Here is a 19,185-nt window from a genome sequence, read left to right as displayed (position 1 = left end):
CACCTCTTATGCATAGTTACAAGTATGCTCTATTCAACCACAGAAATCACACCTGCAAGCATAGCAAAATTAACACAGCTTGGTTGCGGTTTCATCTCCCAAGTCTATTGGAAAATGCAACCGCATCCTTTCTGCCCTTTAAACAAACGCAAAAGCATATAGCAACTTAATCCACAAAGATTAATACTTTTAAAAATTAAAAACAAAAAGAAAGGAAGGCGTGATCACACATCTTATCTGAAACTTCTACATTTTTAAAACTGGAGGTTTAAGTTTTAAAGATTCTAAACCATTTGTTAATGCTTGCAGCTCGAGATGAATCTTATTATACTCAGCAATCTCTCTTATCAATTTCATTATTTTCTTATTCAAAGTTTCCTGCTTCCCACATCAGCCTTTTCACAGTTTCTTCTTTTTTCAGGCGAGAATGTACTTGTTTGAAAACTCAAATCTGCTATTTATTTATAAAGATAGTGTCTATTTGAAAATTTTCTATGCGGATTTTGGAGCTCCAGGCGATCACCGAACGCTCAATGCTCATGTATCCACTGAGAGCAGCCTTAGCTCGGCTAGTCCTTCCGACATTTGCCGCTCGCTCTGATGTCTCTGTAGTGATTAAACACGAGATGCAATTCGTTTTGGGTTGGCTATATTTAACAGGCATCCGTGGTCTCATTATTTGTTCCTGGTCTCATGAAACTATTATTTGTTCCTGGTCATATTGTTTTGGCTGAGCACAAAGTTATGTTTTACATTATTTATTTAATTTGAACTTTACTATAGTACACAGCGCTGACTTTGTATCATACGGTTGACTGAACTGTTTGCTTTTGTCTTTATTTCCTCTTGTATAAACTTCTTACACTTTGTACTTATCCTTTTATAATGGCTATTATTGTTCATTAAAACTGACATTTAACAAAAAGAGGCAGAGTTGTGCTTATTGTCACGGTTTCATCATCGATCGCTACTTTCCAGCATACTCCACACCTACAAAGTAAGGGTACTATTGGCAGTGCAAGGCTGATCAGGGTTCCCTGTACCGAATGGTAATGTACTAAACTGTACTGTACCATACCACTCAGTGGAAACAAGCCATAAGGTCTCCTTTGAGTAAAACTCTTTCCACGCTGAGCGCAGGTGAAAGGCTTTTACCCAGTATGAATTAAAATGTGCCTATTAAGGCTTGATTTGTGTGTAAAACTCTTTCCACACTGAGAGCAGGAGAAAGACTTTATCCCAGTATGAATTAACATGTGATCCTTAAGGCTTAATTTATGTGTAAAACTCTTTCCACACTGAGAGCAGGTGAAAGACTTTATCCCAGTATGAATTAACATGTGATTCTTAAGGTTTGATTTATGTGTAAAAGTCTTTCCACACTGAGAGCAGGTGGAAGACTTTATCCCAGTATGAATTAACATGTGCCTATTAAGGCTTGATTTATGTGTAAAACTGTTTCCACACTGAGAGCAGGTGAAAGACTTTATCCCAGTATGAATTAACATGTGATCCTTAAGGCTTGATTTATGTGTAAAACTCTTTCCACAATGAGAGCAGGAGAAAGGCTTTTCTGAAGCGTGAGTTACCAAATGATTTTTAAGTTGACTTTTCTGTGTAAAAGTCTTTCCACACTGAGAGCAGCTGAAAGACTTTATTCCAGCATGAAATAACATGTGATCCCTCAGGTTTCCTTTACATATGAAACTCTTTCCACACTGAGCGCAGGTGAAAGGCTTTATTCCAGTATGAATTAACATGTGAGTCTTAAGGGATCCCTTACTTGTGAAACACTTTCCACACTGAGAGCAGCTGAAAGGCTTTATTCCAGCATGAATTAACATGTGCTTCTCAAGGGCTCCTTTACGTGTGAAAGTGTTTCCACACTGAGAGCAGCTGAAAGGCTTTTCTGAAGTGTGAGTTACCAAATGATTATGAAGTTGTCCTTTCTGTGTAAAACTCTTTCCACACTCAGCACAGCTGAAAGCCTTTATCCCAGCATGAATTACCATGTGAAACTTAAGAGTTTTGTTACATGTGAAAGTTTTTTCACACTGAGAGCAGCTGAAAGGCCTTTTGATTTCTGTGTTTTTAATGCTGCAACTCACTGATTTTTCTCCATTGAGATCATGATCTTTCTGATCCCTGATGTTTCTCCTCCACTTCATTCATATCTTGTATTTATTCTTTCATTTTCATCAGGCCTAAAATCAAATCATTATAAAGATGAAAATCAATTGGATATGTTTGAAAAATAAAAGACTAAAATATTTGTGCACAGATGAAAACAATGTCAATACTGTCCCTTTTTAACACAGATCCATGAAAACGTATAAAAACACTGCATTATGCTGCCAGGCCAGTAGATGGCAATGTAATTTTGTAAAGAAACACACACGGACAGCTCCAGCAAAAGTTTGTTCTTTGATAGAGATGCACCGATTGCAATTTTCTTGGCCAATTCTGATTTCTGATTTTTTTGTTAGTGTGATCTGCCGATACCGATACCGGATTTTTTCCCCCTAAAAGCTATAACTGACAGCATTCACAAAAAAAAAAAAAATCTACTTTTCTCCAAGGCAAAGTTTTATTTTCATAAAAAAAAAAAGTCAGCAATAAGACAAGAACAAATAAAAAAGTGCAAACAACAGCACAAATAAATGCAATAGAATAAAGAGAGCTATGAAACTAAGTTTTTCTGGTTAACTCTTAACTGTCACCCGTCCCCTCTGTGGGATGCCTAAGGTTACTTCACTATATTACAATTAAATCCTAGTCTAATCATGACAAACTATATATCTTTGGAAAGGTTTAAGACTCCTAAATAGATATTTTACCTTTTTTTTTTTTGTTAAAAATTATGTAGGAAACAAAATAGATTAATTTATGACAAGAGTGCACCGCAAAAATCTACATCATAACTGGAGTTCTGACCTTTGTCAAAAAAAGTCGTCTTTGTTGCCTTTTTCTCTATCACACTTTAGAAATCATGAGAAATTATATATCAATGGAAAACTTAAAATCTCAAAATTCATCATTCAAACCCCATTTTAAAATCAGACATTGCATTACCATGAGAACGGTACATCAATATCATGTTACAAAATGTTTTCATTCATGAATTCTAAAAATAAAAATTTAGATAGTGCACTTTCACGTCTATGTTCAAAAATGTGAGTGTCAGTTAAGGGGTGAACAAAAAACAAAAGACCAAGAAAATCACTTTCTGCTCTTGACTGAATACGAGAGAGAAGGGGTCAGCGGAGAGAACAGGGCTTGCAAAATGTAAAAATCCCCGGTAGCACTTCGGGCAGGTAATCTTCAGATTTTGGTAGCCTGAAAATTTAACAAATCCAAGGACCTTTTAAATAAATAAATAAATAAATAAATAAATAAAATCAGATGTAAATGTCAGTTTAAATGTCAATCAAAAATATTTTCAATACAAAAATATCAACAAATATGAAGGAAGGAATTTTATTTCACTATTTACAGGGTATCTGCAGAATTTTTTTAATAAATTTAAGGCAATTTATGACCCATTTTAAGAGCTGCACAAGTAAAATGTATGCATATGGTTGGACGATGTCTGTGGTAACACAGTATTGAGCCATAAAATTACATGATTTACAGTTCAGGTAGGCCTACAGGTTTTCATAAAAACAAAAATGTTATACAACAGCATTTAAGCCTTTAAACAGCATAAAGACCATTTTTATGAAAAACAATAAATCAACCATGTAAATTGTCAATTTAAAACGTATAAATATTCTTAATTAAATAAATAATAAATAATAAATAATTATCTTAATTGTTTAGAATTTTAAAAGGCACATTAACTTCTTTCTCATTTACAACTCTGTGTTTGCTGCTTGAAAACATGAGTTGATATTTGCATTGATCTGACCATAAACAGAAAGAAAGGCTTGTTGGAAATGCAAATTCATTCTCTGGCACAAGGTGGCGCTGAAATATTGCGGTTTCCCCATTAACGGCTGTACACAAAGCAGCTCCGCTCATAAACACTGCTTTATCAGGAATTACAGATAAAATTAATTAATACCAACTACACGTTTTGAGGACAGTCGGTTCCCTACAGATACATTCAAATAAAGACATCTGCGCCGCGTTTTGACTTGAAACGTGCAGCGCTCATATTTATTCAATGACACCATTGCCTCTTGAATTTTAATCCAGCCGCATCGCGACTCTTGTCTTTCTGTCCCCAACTGTAAGACTTGTTGAAATTATAATTAAGACATTTCTCACTCCATTTAACGTACTTAAAAAATGTTATGGTCTTAAGTTTGATACAACTCACTTTAGGAGTTTTTAAGAACCCGCGGGAGTTCTGTATTTAAGCTAACCCCCTCGGGCAGAGTGCTGATACACAATAGCCCCGGGAAGTCAGGCTAGCGATTTTGCGAGCCCTGGAGAAGGGGTCGTCAGAGAGATGAAAGCGAGAATGCGCGGCTGACGTTATTGCCTGTGCCGCTGGTAACGAAACGGATTGGCTCGAAATCGGGAAAAAGTTAGACTGATCTGCCGGTCACCGATCTGGGACGATCATGAGGAAAATCGGCCGATTCTGATCCCTGGCCAATCGATTGGTGCATCTCTATTCTTTGACAATTTTCTGTAATTTAACTAGGCCTGCAACAACTATTCTCATTATCGATTAGCCGGGTCTGCCCTCAGTGTACGTCCAACTTCATCCTGTTACGCCAAATTACAGCACTGAATTATGCATTTTTATGGACAAAATCCATCTAAAAATAGTGGAGGAAACAGAATGACATGCTGTGGAAGAGTAACTTGATCCAAGCTTCCTGAAATATGAGAATTATTTATTTTAAGCTTTAAGGTAATGCATTAGTGTAATGGCTTGCCCTGTCTGACGCTTTGACAGATGCGTGTGTGTCCTCAGCGCAAAAACTTTCAGTTTACAGTCATATCCTTATCTGTAATTTCCACTTTTGCATAAAGGCCCGACCCGACAGTCTGTGTTCAGTTTAAATCTTTACTGAATAAGCGCAGGCGCGGCGTACAGACTGAACATGGACAGAGGGCGACAATTAATACTCAGCGCAAAGACATTCCTTGTGCTGAAATATCTGTTGTTGAACGTTAAATTAAGGTTTATGTTAGGACTGTGCGATAAATCAAAATCGTCATAAAATCACGGTTTGAGAGTGCGCGTTTTCTAAATCGCCTCATAGCACGATTTTCCTTGGCCCCGACCTCCCGCAGTATTTACATTTACATTTAATAATTTAGCAGACGCTTTTATCCAAAGCGACTTACAAATGAGAACAGTTAAGCAAGCGATACTCAATTCCAGTCCTCACGCCCACCAGCTCTGCATATTTTGCACGTCTCTCTTTGTTAACACACCTGATTCAGATAATCAGCTCGTTAGAAGTGAGCTCCGTGAATGAACTGTGTTCCGATTGTTCATTGCTCCCTACTCCCTGAGCAGGGGAAATCTGTTGAAGTTTACCTCACTCCGGAACATTCACGTATTTGCGCTGCGCAACGTCTTCACACATGGACAACTGTGACATCATATACCTCTGTAAATAAATAAATTTAAATTCACGTCTCGCACACTTCAATGCAATTTGAATGGAACATATACGTTCGCTTCGAACTGGAATCATGGCGGAATGTCCTGTGATGTCCACTTCGCAGGGCACTTACATTCGATTATAACAAACGTCTGAAGCGATAAGAGAAATGTACAAAATGTGCACAGCAGGGGGGAGCAAGGACTGGAATTGAGAACTGCTGTGATTAAGCTGTCGTATGGCTTCAGAAGTAACACAGAATAATTCGCACAATCGAGAGAGAAAAAAAAAAAAAAAAAAAAAAAAAAAAAAATAAACCAATTTGAATCGGCCCTCTCTGATCGATACCCGATTCAAGAAAAATGGCAGTATCAGAGCCGATACCCGATATGAATATCAGATCGGTGCATCCCTAGAACAGACCGGGCATACGAAATGCCAGGTTCACACTAAAGGTCGACCGATAGTGGATTTTACCGATACCGATAGCTAGGTTGGACCACACTGGCCGATAACCAATTAATCAACCTATAGTTTTTAAAATGGATACTAAATAAAAACTAAAACAGTGCTTTACTATTTAAAAAAAATAGCAGCAGTACTGAACTATATTTTGTAAATGAATAAACATGTTAATATTAACCATTATATTGATCAATAAAGTTATTTCATAGTTTACTAATGTTAAAAAAAGAAACTTTAAAATTTAAAAATGTAGCCTATTAGTATTAGTAAATGTTGAAATGAACACACTAGGAACAATACTTCTACAGTTTTCATTAATATTACAAATAGACACTTGCTGTTAAGTATTACCATTAAATTTCAACAGTCATGCTTAAAAAAAAAATAATGCTACAGTACACAAGGCCATAGCATTAAAATTACATACATAGATTATTGATATTGTATGTGCACTCTCATACTTTATTTGATCCTATTTTAGAACACTGCATGATTATTTAATAAAATATACAGAAATATACAGTATACCTGTATATTTCTGTATAAAATACAGAAATATACAGTAGGTGGACATCCATTTGCAGCTTTTGACCGCTGAGTGGCGCTTTAATCACAAGTTTTCAAACAAGCGCATCAAAGCACATTTTCGCAAATAGACGTCAGCTTTGCCTCGCTGATGTGTTACATTTGACGGCTGTAGTCAAGGAAAATGAAAGAAAAACACTATAGTTAAAACATTTAAATATTCACAGATGAAAGTTTGGTACTTATGAAGTTATGTGCATTTCTTAGAACGAATTCAAGCAGGATAAATGTCAAGCCTGTTCCTGAGCCTGTGCTTATAATTTCTCTAAGCTACACAGTATTACACCATATTTTAGATTTGACACATTTAATAGGTGTGCAGTATTATTTATATAATATGAATTAAGTGTTATATTATTCAAAATAAATTGTGGTTTACTTTGCATCGTAGCATTAAAAGTGGTAGCCTATTTTAGTGAGCTAGGGCTAGGCTACATGGATTTATATGCAAAATGTCAATATTCTCATATATTAGACCTATATTTTAATTTATATTTTAAAATTCCTTTAATAAAACAACATGCATTTTTGTTATTCATTACCTGTCCTTTATTTTGACAGACAACTTCTTGGGAAAATATATTTGTCTGTAGACTGATTAAGAAATTGTTGCGTGTTTTATAAATTATTTTCTTTTTTTTTAGTAAAACGTGAGGCACTGTATAATTTCGTTCCCATTTTTTTAGGCCTAATTAAAACAAGAAACGAATAAATTAAACCTGCACGATTTAGCTAAATCATTTAAATTCTAAAGAATGGACTGATTAACAAAACGTCCTCACGATTAAACTCAAGTTCTCTCATTATAATCACCAAAGTTCAAATGATGTAAAAAAGAGCTTCATTAATAGACAACTTCAGTGATTTTAAAGGGAGCCGCCGTTACTTGCTTACATAGAATTTAAGTTTAATAAAAAAAAATAATTGCAGCCGCATTTAAATGCAGGTGTGTAAACTGTCTGCGTGCAAGATTTGCGCGGCGCGAGTGATGCAGAGTGCACGCGCAGCATTTATTCTCATTTGTTTTATCTTCATTACAAATCTTGTTTGGTTTTATTTTGGATAATTGCATGTAAAAAATAATTTACGTTGTAATGCATATGCAAAATGTGAATAATTATTCAATTTAAGTGTTTGTGCGAAAATTATTAATGCGCATGCAGGACATTAGATCACTTGAATTTTTTCCTGATAATGAATTAACTTAAAATTGTGGTGTCTCACATACATGATAAATATATCTACAGAAAGCTTGAAATGTCTTTTAAACGAATCAATTCAGAACGAAAGCATTATGTAATCTGTGAAGGTTGTGTTTCTCTTTAAAGTCGCATTCATGTGGAGAGAGTCAGCACTGTGAATTTCATCTTGCAGCCGACAAGAAAGCATTTGTTTATTAATAAATAATTAAAATGTGTCATTTTTTACAATTATTAGGCTACTTCTGCCTGTGCTTTGGGGCAAACCTTATGCATGTGCTTGAGCGCGGAATATATTAAGGCTCATTATGGATTATAGATGTAAATGTAATATAAACCTGCGATTAGTTGAATAATGACAAATGAACGACTAGTAACTAGAAAAATCTTACATGGGAGGCAGACCTATTAAATTCCCTCTAGACATCTCTGTTAAAGTTTTTAAAGCATTTTATTCGCATTTGCATAAATTCCTATTTTCAGAACGGTCTGTAATGGAGAGATAACACATCCTTAACACTGATTTTTCCTCTGAAACACAAAAACGAAAATTGAAATAAAATTGATATTTTTTTTTGAGAATGGCCAGCCCTTCTCTGCAGATATTGTTGCTTCTGGTTTGTGCATTGTAAATAGGCTACAAATAATAATAATAATAATAATAATAATAATAATAATAATAATAATAATGTTTCCAAAAACTCCAAAATGTTTTTTTTTTTTTTTTTTTTTTTTTTGTCATGTCTGTAACGCATGTGTATTCCCAAATCTAAAAAAAGCCTATAAAACATCATAGACGGATCACACTGATGTCTGGACTCTGTTTGGGATTTAGAAAAAAACAAAGAGATGGTTCAATATATGGTTATGAAAAGGCTACATTCTGTGAGAATTTATATTTCATAGTCTAAAAAAAATATTGTTTAGACGAAACAAAATAAAATTAACGCAACAGTTTGCAAATTTTTTTTTTTTTTTTTAAAGTTAAGGCAACTTCCTCTGAAGTTGTAATAACTAATAAACTATATTGCGCTATACATTAGTCAACATTTGAAGTGGATCAAAACCTTTCTTCAAAGTTGCCCTAAAACCAAAATGACGAGTCCTATCTAAACCTGTTCTGCAAGTTTGATACCCTCATAAGACAACATCCAAAAAACTAAATAAAAACAAAACTATATAAATGTAACCCTGGTTAAATAAGTTTTACAAATATTATTTATTTGTATGCTGCTTGGATATAATATGATTATTCATACATGTGAAACTCTACATAAAAATACATATATATAAATGTATGTATATTTGATTGGAGTTTAGAAATGAGTAACAACAAATCAGAGCGCTGGGTTATTGGCCCCGCCTCCTTGCTTACTGATCGCGTGGAGAAATGTTATCTGACGCTAGAGTAAAAAAAATAGAAACGTATGTTCCTTAAACTGTTAAAAGTTCACAAAAACCAAATAAATCAGAGGGTAACCACACGATATTGGATGATCTAGTGTGATTGTGCCGATCGGGCATTTCAGAGGTTACAATTTGACTCGGTGAGTTTACCAGTGTTATAATTAGACTTAAAACGAATGACAACACATTGAATGTGATAGTGGTTTATTTGTTTTATGCATACGAGACAAAATTGTGTTATATTGTGATGTTTTATGGGTTGGATTGTTTATTTGCAGTGTGGTTGTCTCAGACCGCATGGTGTATTAAGTGTTCATCACTGACGCCATTTTTAGTGCGCGTGCCTGTGGAAAAAAAAAAAAGAGAAAGACGTGAATGAACAGGTAATTGAATATAATGTAATTTACTATGATGATGGTATTCATGTATGTATTGTATTTGCTTTCTGTGTTATGTATTTAATTGTAACACAATATTGAATGCATATTCTGGTCTGTGATCAGGCCAGGTTTTTTTTTTTTTTTGTGTGAATGTTTTGTTCAAGATGGATTCCCTTAATTGATGGCGAGCCTCCCACTTCGATTCTGAAAAGATCACGAACTTAGAGGAAAGGACCATTTTCAGTTCTATTATTTCTTCCTGAGATAAGTAAGAGAACTAATTTACAGAGACTGATATAGGCCTATATTACAGTTTTTTGGGGACTGAAACATCTCAAGAGCACAATTGAGAAAGTTTAAGACTGATCAATATTCCAATTGATATTCCATTTGATCTTGAAATACTGCATTAAGTGGGTTAAATGTAAAACCACTGCTGATTGTTTTCTCCAATTTGTGTTCCATTGAATACATTGATTGTGATTACTAGTATATGAAAACTTATTCAGAGGGTGCACCCAGGGTATAGTTATTTGTTTTCATTTCATTTTGTTTAGTTTTTTATATTGTACTATGTTTATGTGATTGAGAAAAAAAAAACACTAAAGGAAAAAATCACTGTACTCAAAGAAAAGTGTATTGGTTCAACTTACCTTCTGTCTCTGCCTGTTACTCAGTATCACCACCACCTCATTTTACATACCGCACAGTCTTCTGATTTAATATTCCTGGTCCGTTAGTAATTGAGGTAATACCCGCTACATCTGTCTTCCGTCCATGACACTGACTCACTGCGGAGCTGCCAGTTTTAATCTGAACAGCTCTTAACGCCGAGTGGATGGTTAGATGCATGATGGGCTAGTATTAAAAAATAATATATTATATTAAAACTTGTTTTGAACAATTTCTTTGTCATTTGAATTTTGATTTTAAGTAGGGAGGCAAAAAAAAATCGATTTAAATTGTAAATCGGGGATTTTTTTTTAGGCCATAGGCCTATCGCCCAACCCTAATCCAACAGTTTTTTTATTTTTTTATTTTTTTTATAAGTTAAGGCAACTTTCTCTGAAATTAAGTTATAATAACTAATAAACTTTATTGCGCTATACAGTAGTCAACATTTGAAGTGGATCAAACCTTTCTTTAAAGTTGTCCTAAAACCTGTTCTGCAAGTTTGAAACCCTCATAAGACTGTCCATATGAAAGACCAAGAGATTCACACCTTTATCTCGACCCCCAAAAGCTATACATAACTACTCCCTCCAGCTGAACTGAACTCGGTCTGTTTGTTGGCTGTGAGGAACGGTGTGTTGTCATGTTACTGGGTTGAAACATGCCTGCACTCACATCAGCCCTACTCTTTTTAATCATTATTTTCCCGCAGCCCATATTATTATTATCACTAGACCAAAATAATAACAAATTATCAATTGATAATTAATCATTATTTTACGAAAATCATTGTTATTTGTGAACATAGCGTTTGCGGAAGGCTTTAAGACCAAGCGGAGTCCTCCATCAGCTGCTCCCGCTTCACAGCACGCGAGACTCGCGCTAACTGACCCAGCTTCAAAGTCCGCAAGGTTTGATTTAACTAAATCAGTTTGAGCGAATACAACTTACTAATCATGAGCCCAACGTTTAGCAAGACAGAAAAACATTCAGTCTACCTGAAGGAAGATGTATTTCATTCTAAGTTAATGCTGCTATATAGAGAGTTAAATGGAGAGAGAGAGAGAGAGAGAGAGATAGAAATAAAAAAAATCCCGTGTTGGCTATTCCTAAACTTGGAGCTCATTATATTGAAGTACAAATCCAAACACCAGAAGCAAACTCTCAGTTTTCTTTCATTGAAAAGTATGCATTTTTGTTTATTCACAGGCTATATGGTTGAAATAATATTTTAGTTCAAAACTTTAAGTGCCATTGTTTAAAAAAAATGCTTTATTGGCTAACGTTTCATAGACCTTCAGTTGTTATGCTTTAAAATCCCATAACATTTGCAATTTCACAGTATTTTCACCTCCTAAATCACTAACCTATAAAAAGTCACAATTCTATAATGGTAAAATTTACTCAGACCGATGGCACTTTTAATTACATTGTTTGTTTGTTTTTTGGTTGTTGTTTTTTTTTAGAATAATTGTAGCTTACATAAACACCCCCGGTGAAGCAAAACAAATATGAATATTATTTGGATCGTCCCTTATTTTTTCCCTTATTTTCTTAAAGAATAAACACTTATTTTCTACAAGAATAAACATGATAACCTATTATTAATTCATATAAATAATTTAAGCAATTAAAACCTGATAACATATTATAAATTCATAGAAATAATTTAAGCATTTAAAACCTTTTTTAAAAAACTTGAACTTCAATACTATTAAACTGACTTTAAAATCTCAGGGAGTTTATAAGTTAAAAAGGGTAAAATGTCACAGTGCATGTTAAATAGCCTAAATGAACTTGTGTTAACAATATAATTAGAACTAACAATATAATTCGATTTTTTTTTATGAGCAATTCCTGTATAAAATGGGACAGCAACCTTTATAGCAAACATTTTTAAATCGTCCACAGCGCGAGGCAGGTTGAGCGTGCGAAGTGAATGTGCTGCACAAAGTAATTTTCAGATGCAATGAAAATAAAAAAATAAAAAACCCTGGATAGCCTAGATTAGGCCCAGACTCTGTTCCTAAGTATATAATAATTATAATTACCCCACAGTAACAAATTTTAACCGATCAATCGCCTATTTTCGTTTGCTGCATCCACGTTTCCATATTCGTGATGTTGCCTATTTCAAGCTTAACTATTATTCATTAGGAAAAATGGGCTTTGTAGTTCACGCGTGTTTCAGTATCAACGAAAAAAAAAAATCATAATTAACAAAAATATGCCAAAGTGGACCGCTGCTCGCGCCGAATGCCATGGTGAACGGCTACTGTTTCAAATGAATGTGCCTGAGGCACCAGCGCGATCAAACAGCTGAAACAAAAAATACTCAATTTTTGGTCACACAGTAAAGGCATAATTAATAAATGCAAAGTGTCAGCAGTTTGAAAAATCAAGAATAATAACAGAATTAATAATAATTATTGCTAAATGCTGGACCGTTCTCATTTCGATCTGCAAATGGAACCTGAAGGTTTTTTTTTTAAACCAAGAATGAACCGAAATGAAAACATTTAGCTTTTTATCCGTATATATAGGCCTTATATTTAATGACTGTTTAATAACAATAGCAAGCATAAGATCCTTTGTGTAAAGGTCTTTCTTTTATTTTTTGATGAGTAGACTGTAGCCTAAGACTATCCTACAACCTCAAATTAACTCACTGTACATTTTTTAATGGTTTTTAAAGATGGTACAATGTTATATCATAATGCTATTGTTGTTTTACCTCCTCCTTTTATCTCATTTTACAATTACATTCAGATCGCAATCCGTCCCTTTGCGCCACCTGGCGGTAGTTTCGCGAATGAATTTAACACGCGACTGACTTGCAGTTAACGCCGCGGCCCTGCCCCATTTTGGTTGTCTACCATCTGTGTAATATATATATATATATATATATAATTGCGGGTGCCTTTTGTATAAATAAAGTTACTGCGTCTAGGAGAAGTTACACACCAGACACGTCACGTTGGTGTTTAGAAGAACAGTGATTTGCGACAAATATAACTAAATTTTATGGGAAACTATGTGAATGGCACTCTGTTCCGCTGCAGGATTTTCTGTCAGCTGCATTTAAATGCGCACTTGAAGTTTCCCGCTCTGTGCAGCGCGGAAAACATAAGTCAGGCAAGAGAGAACAATATCTCCACCCTAGTCACTAGCAACATGAATACACTGGAGTGTCGAATAGCTGAGCAGATATATCCGCACCTGTAAAATCGCTCACAGAGAGACTTTAAAAATTCAGAGAAAGCATTTAATCCTAAAACAATTGCAACAAAGCCTGGTGTTGACGACCCGGAGTTATGCAAAAAGCGACGCAGAGAAACATCCAAGACAAGTTTTCCAAAGCCAAGGAAAGAGTAAAGATATAAGGTACAAAGTACAGTGTTCCTGATAAATGTTACACCATACTGCTGCTGCTGTTGTTCTTTCAATGAGCGAATTTAAAGGGTATGCAATAAATGAAATGCCAAACGAACATACAATAATAAACCTGTGTCTTTATCAAAAGTAAATCATAAAATATATAAAGGTGTAACAATTTATCCAGTTTAATAAAATAAATGAACACTAATAAAATAAAGTAACAAACTGACTTTTTTCACATCATGCTAAAGTTTTACAGACTATGAGAAATTCACACTCCCCATAAAGGACTGATTATGGAAATGAAATGGTTCTTTTGTATTGCAAACACGATACTTGACTCTGAACTGCTGCTAATCATTATTCTTTTGTCTATAATATTCTGACCATTGGTACCCGTCTCACACCTAGATTGCCTACACTTCTTCATTTCATGTTAATCTACACCCCGCCACCAGCGCGACACGTTTACATTAATCCACACCCCCGCCTCCAGCAGCGCGACACACGTTTACATTAATCCACACCCCCGCCTCCAGCAGCGCAACACACGTTTACATTAATCCACACCCCGCCTCCAGCAGCGCGACACGTTTACATTAATCCACACCCCCGCCTCCAGCAGCACGACACACGTTCACATTAATCCACACCCCCGCCTCCAGCAGCGCAACACACGTTTACATTAATCCACACCCCGCCTCCAGCAGCGCAACACACGTTTACAGTAGGCTTGTTTGAGATAAGCAAAATCTGCGCAGAACCGATCACCGGTGATCACCGCGAGATGCATGCCGGTTAGAAAAGTGTCCGAGTTACGTCCGCCTTGCTCTGATGTCATGCTGACGTGTGCCAAAAAACTCTCGCGACGGCGAGGCGGCTGTGTCGGATTGAGCAGTCGAGCGCAGTTGCTCTCCACTGACTGCGCTGATCAAAAGCATGATGGGAAACGACTGACTGACGACACAGCTTCATGCTCATTGGCTGAGACTTTCAGCTGATACATTTTCTCTTTATTCTAAGAATTAGATTACCCATTTATTTATATATTACATGCGAACTAAACAAAAACAAAACACGCCTAGTGAAGTTAAGAATTAGGACATGCGTTTATTTTATTTTATTTTTCTCTTAATTAGAATTCTTCCTTGTTGTAATTTTCACTTTTCACTATTGCATGTTTGTGTGAATTAATAAATCAATCCATTAAAAATATACATGCACACATACATATGTAAATGGACTGTTTAGCCATTATTCCTCATCTTTGTGTGGTTTCATCTGAGAAGTATCAGGGTCTGGCTTAAAACAAGGGAAGAAATTCTGAAGAATGTTTGCTACAAAACAGCTTTGACCTGCATAATATGTAAAAATACTATGGACGTGAAATGGTGGCAGAAACCTGCTTGTTTGCAAACATTCTTCTAAATTTCCTCCTTTGGTATTTCGATTGCATCCACTTCTGCGATAAAAAACACGAACGCGATCTCCTCCATTGCTGACGTTTGCAGGCGACAAAACAGCGAAATTCAGGAAGTGTCCGACTTCAAAGGTCTTTTTTGACCCCTCCCCTTACTGCAGCCGCCTACTCTCGCCTACATTTCAGGCGAGGCAAGGCGCATCTCAAACAAGCCTATTAATCCACAACCCCGCCTCCAGCAGCGCAACACACGTTTACATTAATCCACACCCCGCCTCCAGCAGCGCGACACGTTTACATTAATCCACACCCCGCCTCCAGCAGCGCGACACACGTTTACATTAATCCACACCCCCGCCTCCAGCAGCGCGACACACGTTTACATTAATCCACACCCCCGCCTCCAGCAGCGCCACACACGTTTACATTAATCCACACCCCGCCTCCAGCAGCGCCACACACGTTTACATTAATCCACACCCCCGCCTCCAGCAGCGCAACACACGTTTACATTAATCCACACCCGCCTCCAGCAGCGCGACACGTTTACATTAATCCACACCCCGCCTCCAGCAGCACGACACACGTTCACATTAATCCACACCCCCGCCTCCAGCAGCGCAACACACGTTTACATTAATCCACACCCCGCCTCCAGCAGCGCAACACACGTTTACATTAATCCACACCCCAGCCTCCAGCAGCGCGACACACGTTTACATTAATCCACACCCCCGCCTCCAGCAGTGCGACACGTTTACATTAATCTACACCCCCGCCTCCAGCAGCGCGACACACGTTTACATTAATCCACACCCCCGCCTCCAGCAGCGCGACACGTTTACATTAATCTACACACCGCCTCCAGCAGCACGACACACTTTTACATTAATCTACACCCCGCCTCCAGCAGCGCGACACGTTTACATTAATGTGGGGGTGTCCTAAAGCACCACGACACACTTTTACATTAATCTACACCCCGCCTCCAGCAGCGCGACACACTTTTACATTAATCTACACCCCGCATCCAGCAGCGCGACACACTTTTACATTAATCTACACCCCGCCTCCAGCAGCGCGACACACTTTTACATTAATCTACATCCCCCCTCCAGCAGAGTAACACGTTTACATTAATCTACACCCCGCCTCCAACAGAGCGACACACTTTTACATTAATCTACAACCCCCCTCCAGCAGAGTAACACGTTTACATTAATCTACACCCCGCCTCCAGCAGCGCGACACACTTTTACATTAATCTACACCCCGCCTCCAGCAGCGCGACACACTTTTACATTCATCTTCCCCCCGCCTCCAGCAGCGCGACACACGTTTACATTAATCCACACCCCCGCCTCCAGCAGCGCGACACACGTTTACATTAATCCACATCCCCGCCTCCAGCAGCGCAACATGTTTACATTAATCCACACCCCGCCTCCAGCAGCGCAACATATTTACATTAATCCACACCCCGCCTCCAGCAGCTTGACACACGTTTACATTAATCCACACCCCCGCCTCCAGCAGCGCGACACGTTTACATTAATCTACACCCCGCCTCCAGCAGCGCGACACACTTTTACATTAATCTACATCCCCCCTCCAGCAGAGTAACACGTTTACATTAATCTACACCCCGCCTCCAACAGAGCGACACACTTTTACATTAATCTACACCCCGCCTCCAGCAGCGCGACACACTTTTACATTAATCTACACCCCGCCTCCAGCAGCGCGACACACTTTTACATTAATCTACACCCCGCATCCAGCAGCGCGACACACTTTTACATTAATCCACACCCCCGCCTCCAGCAGCGCGACACACGTTTACATTAATCCACACCCCGCCTCCAGCAGCGCGACACACGTTTACATTAATCCACACCCCCGCCTCCAGCAGCGCGACAAACGTTTACATTAATCTACACCCCGCAGCGCGACACATGTTTACATTACACCCAGATTCCTAAAATATTTGTATTTTCTCTTTATTATGGCAGGTGGTCTAATAAATTGTTAAGCTCTGTATGTTTTCATAGCATTAATTTTGTTTGAAGGACATTGGGCAGAATGTGGAATAGTGTTTTTGTTAATAAAATAAAAAAAGGAAAACAATATTTTTATTATTATTATTATTATTAATCTGATTTATCGATTAAGCGGTGAAAAATAACCGACCAACTAATCGATTACTCTGACTGAATTTAAATAATTACACATCAGAAATCACTGATTACAGATCAGACATTATAATAAACAAGTTTACTTCTATGTTGTGACAACGCACTGTGTGCTGTATGTGTTGTGAGGTGTATGCATAATAATCTGAAAGCTGTATATATAATCTTTCCATTGATGTATGGTTTGTTAGGATGTGCAAAAAAATCTAAATATTGAGGAAATCACCTTTAAAGTTGTCAAAAAGTTATTAGCACTGCATATTATTAATCAAAAATTAAGTTTTGATGTATTTATGGTAGGGAATTTACAAAATATCTTCATGGAACATGATCTTTACTTAATATCCTAATGATTTGTTGGCATAAAAGACAAATTGATAATTTTGACCAATACAATGTATTTTTGGCTATTCAAATATACATGTGCTACTTATGATTGGTTTTGTGCTCCAGGGTCACGTATAGCTTACAGTAAAAGTCAGTTAGAATTGCTGTTTGCAAAGCCTGCTGCAAAACTGTTACTTACTTACAGTGAAATGTAACAATCAAGCAAGTAATGCTCTACTGAGACATTCACATGATTTAAAATAACCAAAGTCCTATAGTGACTTTACTTAAAATGGGTTTTATACTAGCGTAAAAACAAATTCAGTCTCACACGCTCTGAGTTCAACAGTTTATGATTCCAAAAAGCAAAAATAAAGTCTAATTAAAGTAATAATTAAATCTTCTCAGTGTCCATTCGCTCACATTTCCATAAGAACTTTGAAACATCGATTTAGGACATTTTAATGATAGTTAAGGTCTTATTTTTATATAAAGGATCTGTGAATGTACCACAAATATTCATTAAAAGATGAATGAAGAATAAACACCAACCTCCTTGTTCGTGAGATATGCAGGTTTCTGGCTCCTCGTGTTTTATTATCCGAGTTTCTGGTTCCTCGTGTTTTATTATCCGGGTTTCAGGTTCCTCGTGTTTTATTCTCCATGTTTCTGGTCCCTCTTGTTTTATTCTCCGGGTTTCTGGTTCCTCGTGTTTTATTCTCCATGTTTCTGGTTCACTCGTGTTCTCTTCACTCTCTTCTTTAACAAACTCCATCTTCACAGCAACAGATCTCAGTTCAGATGATACTCCTCCAGATATTCCTGCTTGATTCGACTGTGAGGACGAGAATATTACAGGTATTTATTGACCTGATTCAAAAACTGTACTTCTCCATTTATAGAATCAACATTTCCAACTGCTTGTATTAAACCAGCATCACGACAAAACAACAGAGAGCGCGGTGACACTAATCTTCTTCCTCTGAGGTTTAATGGTGTTTGGCAAATAAACATATGACCCTATCGACACCAGATTGAATCGACAATAAAACGGAAATAATACGGAAAAAATACACCAAAAATTCATCTCTCATTAAAAAAACACAACAGACACATCCCACATTCTCAATAACAGTGGTTCTCAACCACATTCCTGGAGGACCACCAACACTGCACATTTTGCATCTCTCCTTAATCAAACACACCTGATTCAGGTCACCTTCTCATTAGTAGAAACTCACAAACTTGTAATGGGTGTGTCAGACAAAGGAGACATGCAAAATGTGCAGTGTTGGTGGTCCTCCAGGAATGTGGTTGACAACCACTGCTTTATAACATGTATGTAACATGTATTATTAACATTTAAATAAAAGTTAAATATTCTCAGCAAGAGTGTCTTAAGATGTTATTATAATTAATGGTAACACTTTACAATAAGGTTAATTAAACTTTAATGTATTAACTAACATGAACTAACCATGAGCAATACATGTGTTATTGTATTTACTAATCTTCATTTACGTTAGTTACTGAAAATACAGTTGTTTATTGTTTGTTCATGTTCACATAGCATTAACTAATGTTAGCAAGATT

At 36.7% G+C, this 19,185-nt stretch overlaps 1 protein-coding gene and 1 long non-coding RNA gene across 2 annotated transcripts; one reads left to right on the top strand and one right to left on the bottom strand.

Annotated features, from left to right (window-relative positions):
* Positions 1 to 1,032: 1,032 nt before the first annotated feature.
* Positions 1,033 to 18,587, bottom strand: LOC109053754 (gastrula zinc finger protein XlCGF8.2DB-like). The gene is made up of 2 exons (XM_042721247.1): positions 18,145 to 18,587; positions 1,033 to 2,204 (listed from the first exon to the last, which is right to left on the bottom strand). The coding sequence occupies exon 2, from the start codon at positions 2,166 to 2,168 to the stop codon at positions 1,152 to 1,154; it is 1,017 nt and encodes a 338-aa protein (XP_042577181.1). The 5' UTR covers positions 2,169 to 2,204; positions 18,145 to 18,587; the 3' UTR covers positions 1,033 to 1,151.
* On the top strand, positions 9,229 to 9,571 carry LOC122136753. Its single transcript, XR_006154342.1, has 2 exons — positions 9,229 to 9,363; positions 9,502 to 9,571. It is a non-coding gene; the product is annotated as an uncharacterized LOC122136753 (long non-coding RNA).
* Positions 18,588 to 19,185: the final 598 nt, after the last annotated feature.

Source organism: Cyprinus carpio, chromosome B3 (assembly GCF_018340385.1).
Source record: "Cyprinus carpio isolate SPL01 chromosome B3, ASM1834038v1, whole genome shotgun sequence".
Classification (NCBI taxonomy): domain Eukaryota; kingdom Metazoa; phylum Chordata; class Actinopteri; order Cypriniformes; family Cyprinidae; genus Cyprinus; species Cyprinus carpio.
This window is presented reverse-complemented; position numbering and strand designations above follow the sequence as displayed.

Bases quoted from the DNA above. Each gene is read 5' to 3' on its own strand.
- LOC109053754 (XM_042721247.1), bottom strand. From the start codon at position 2,168: ATGAAGTGGAGGAGAAACATCAGGGATCAGAAAGATCATGATCTCAAT.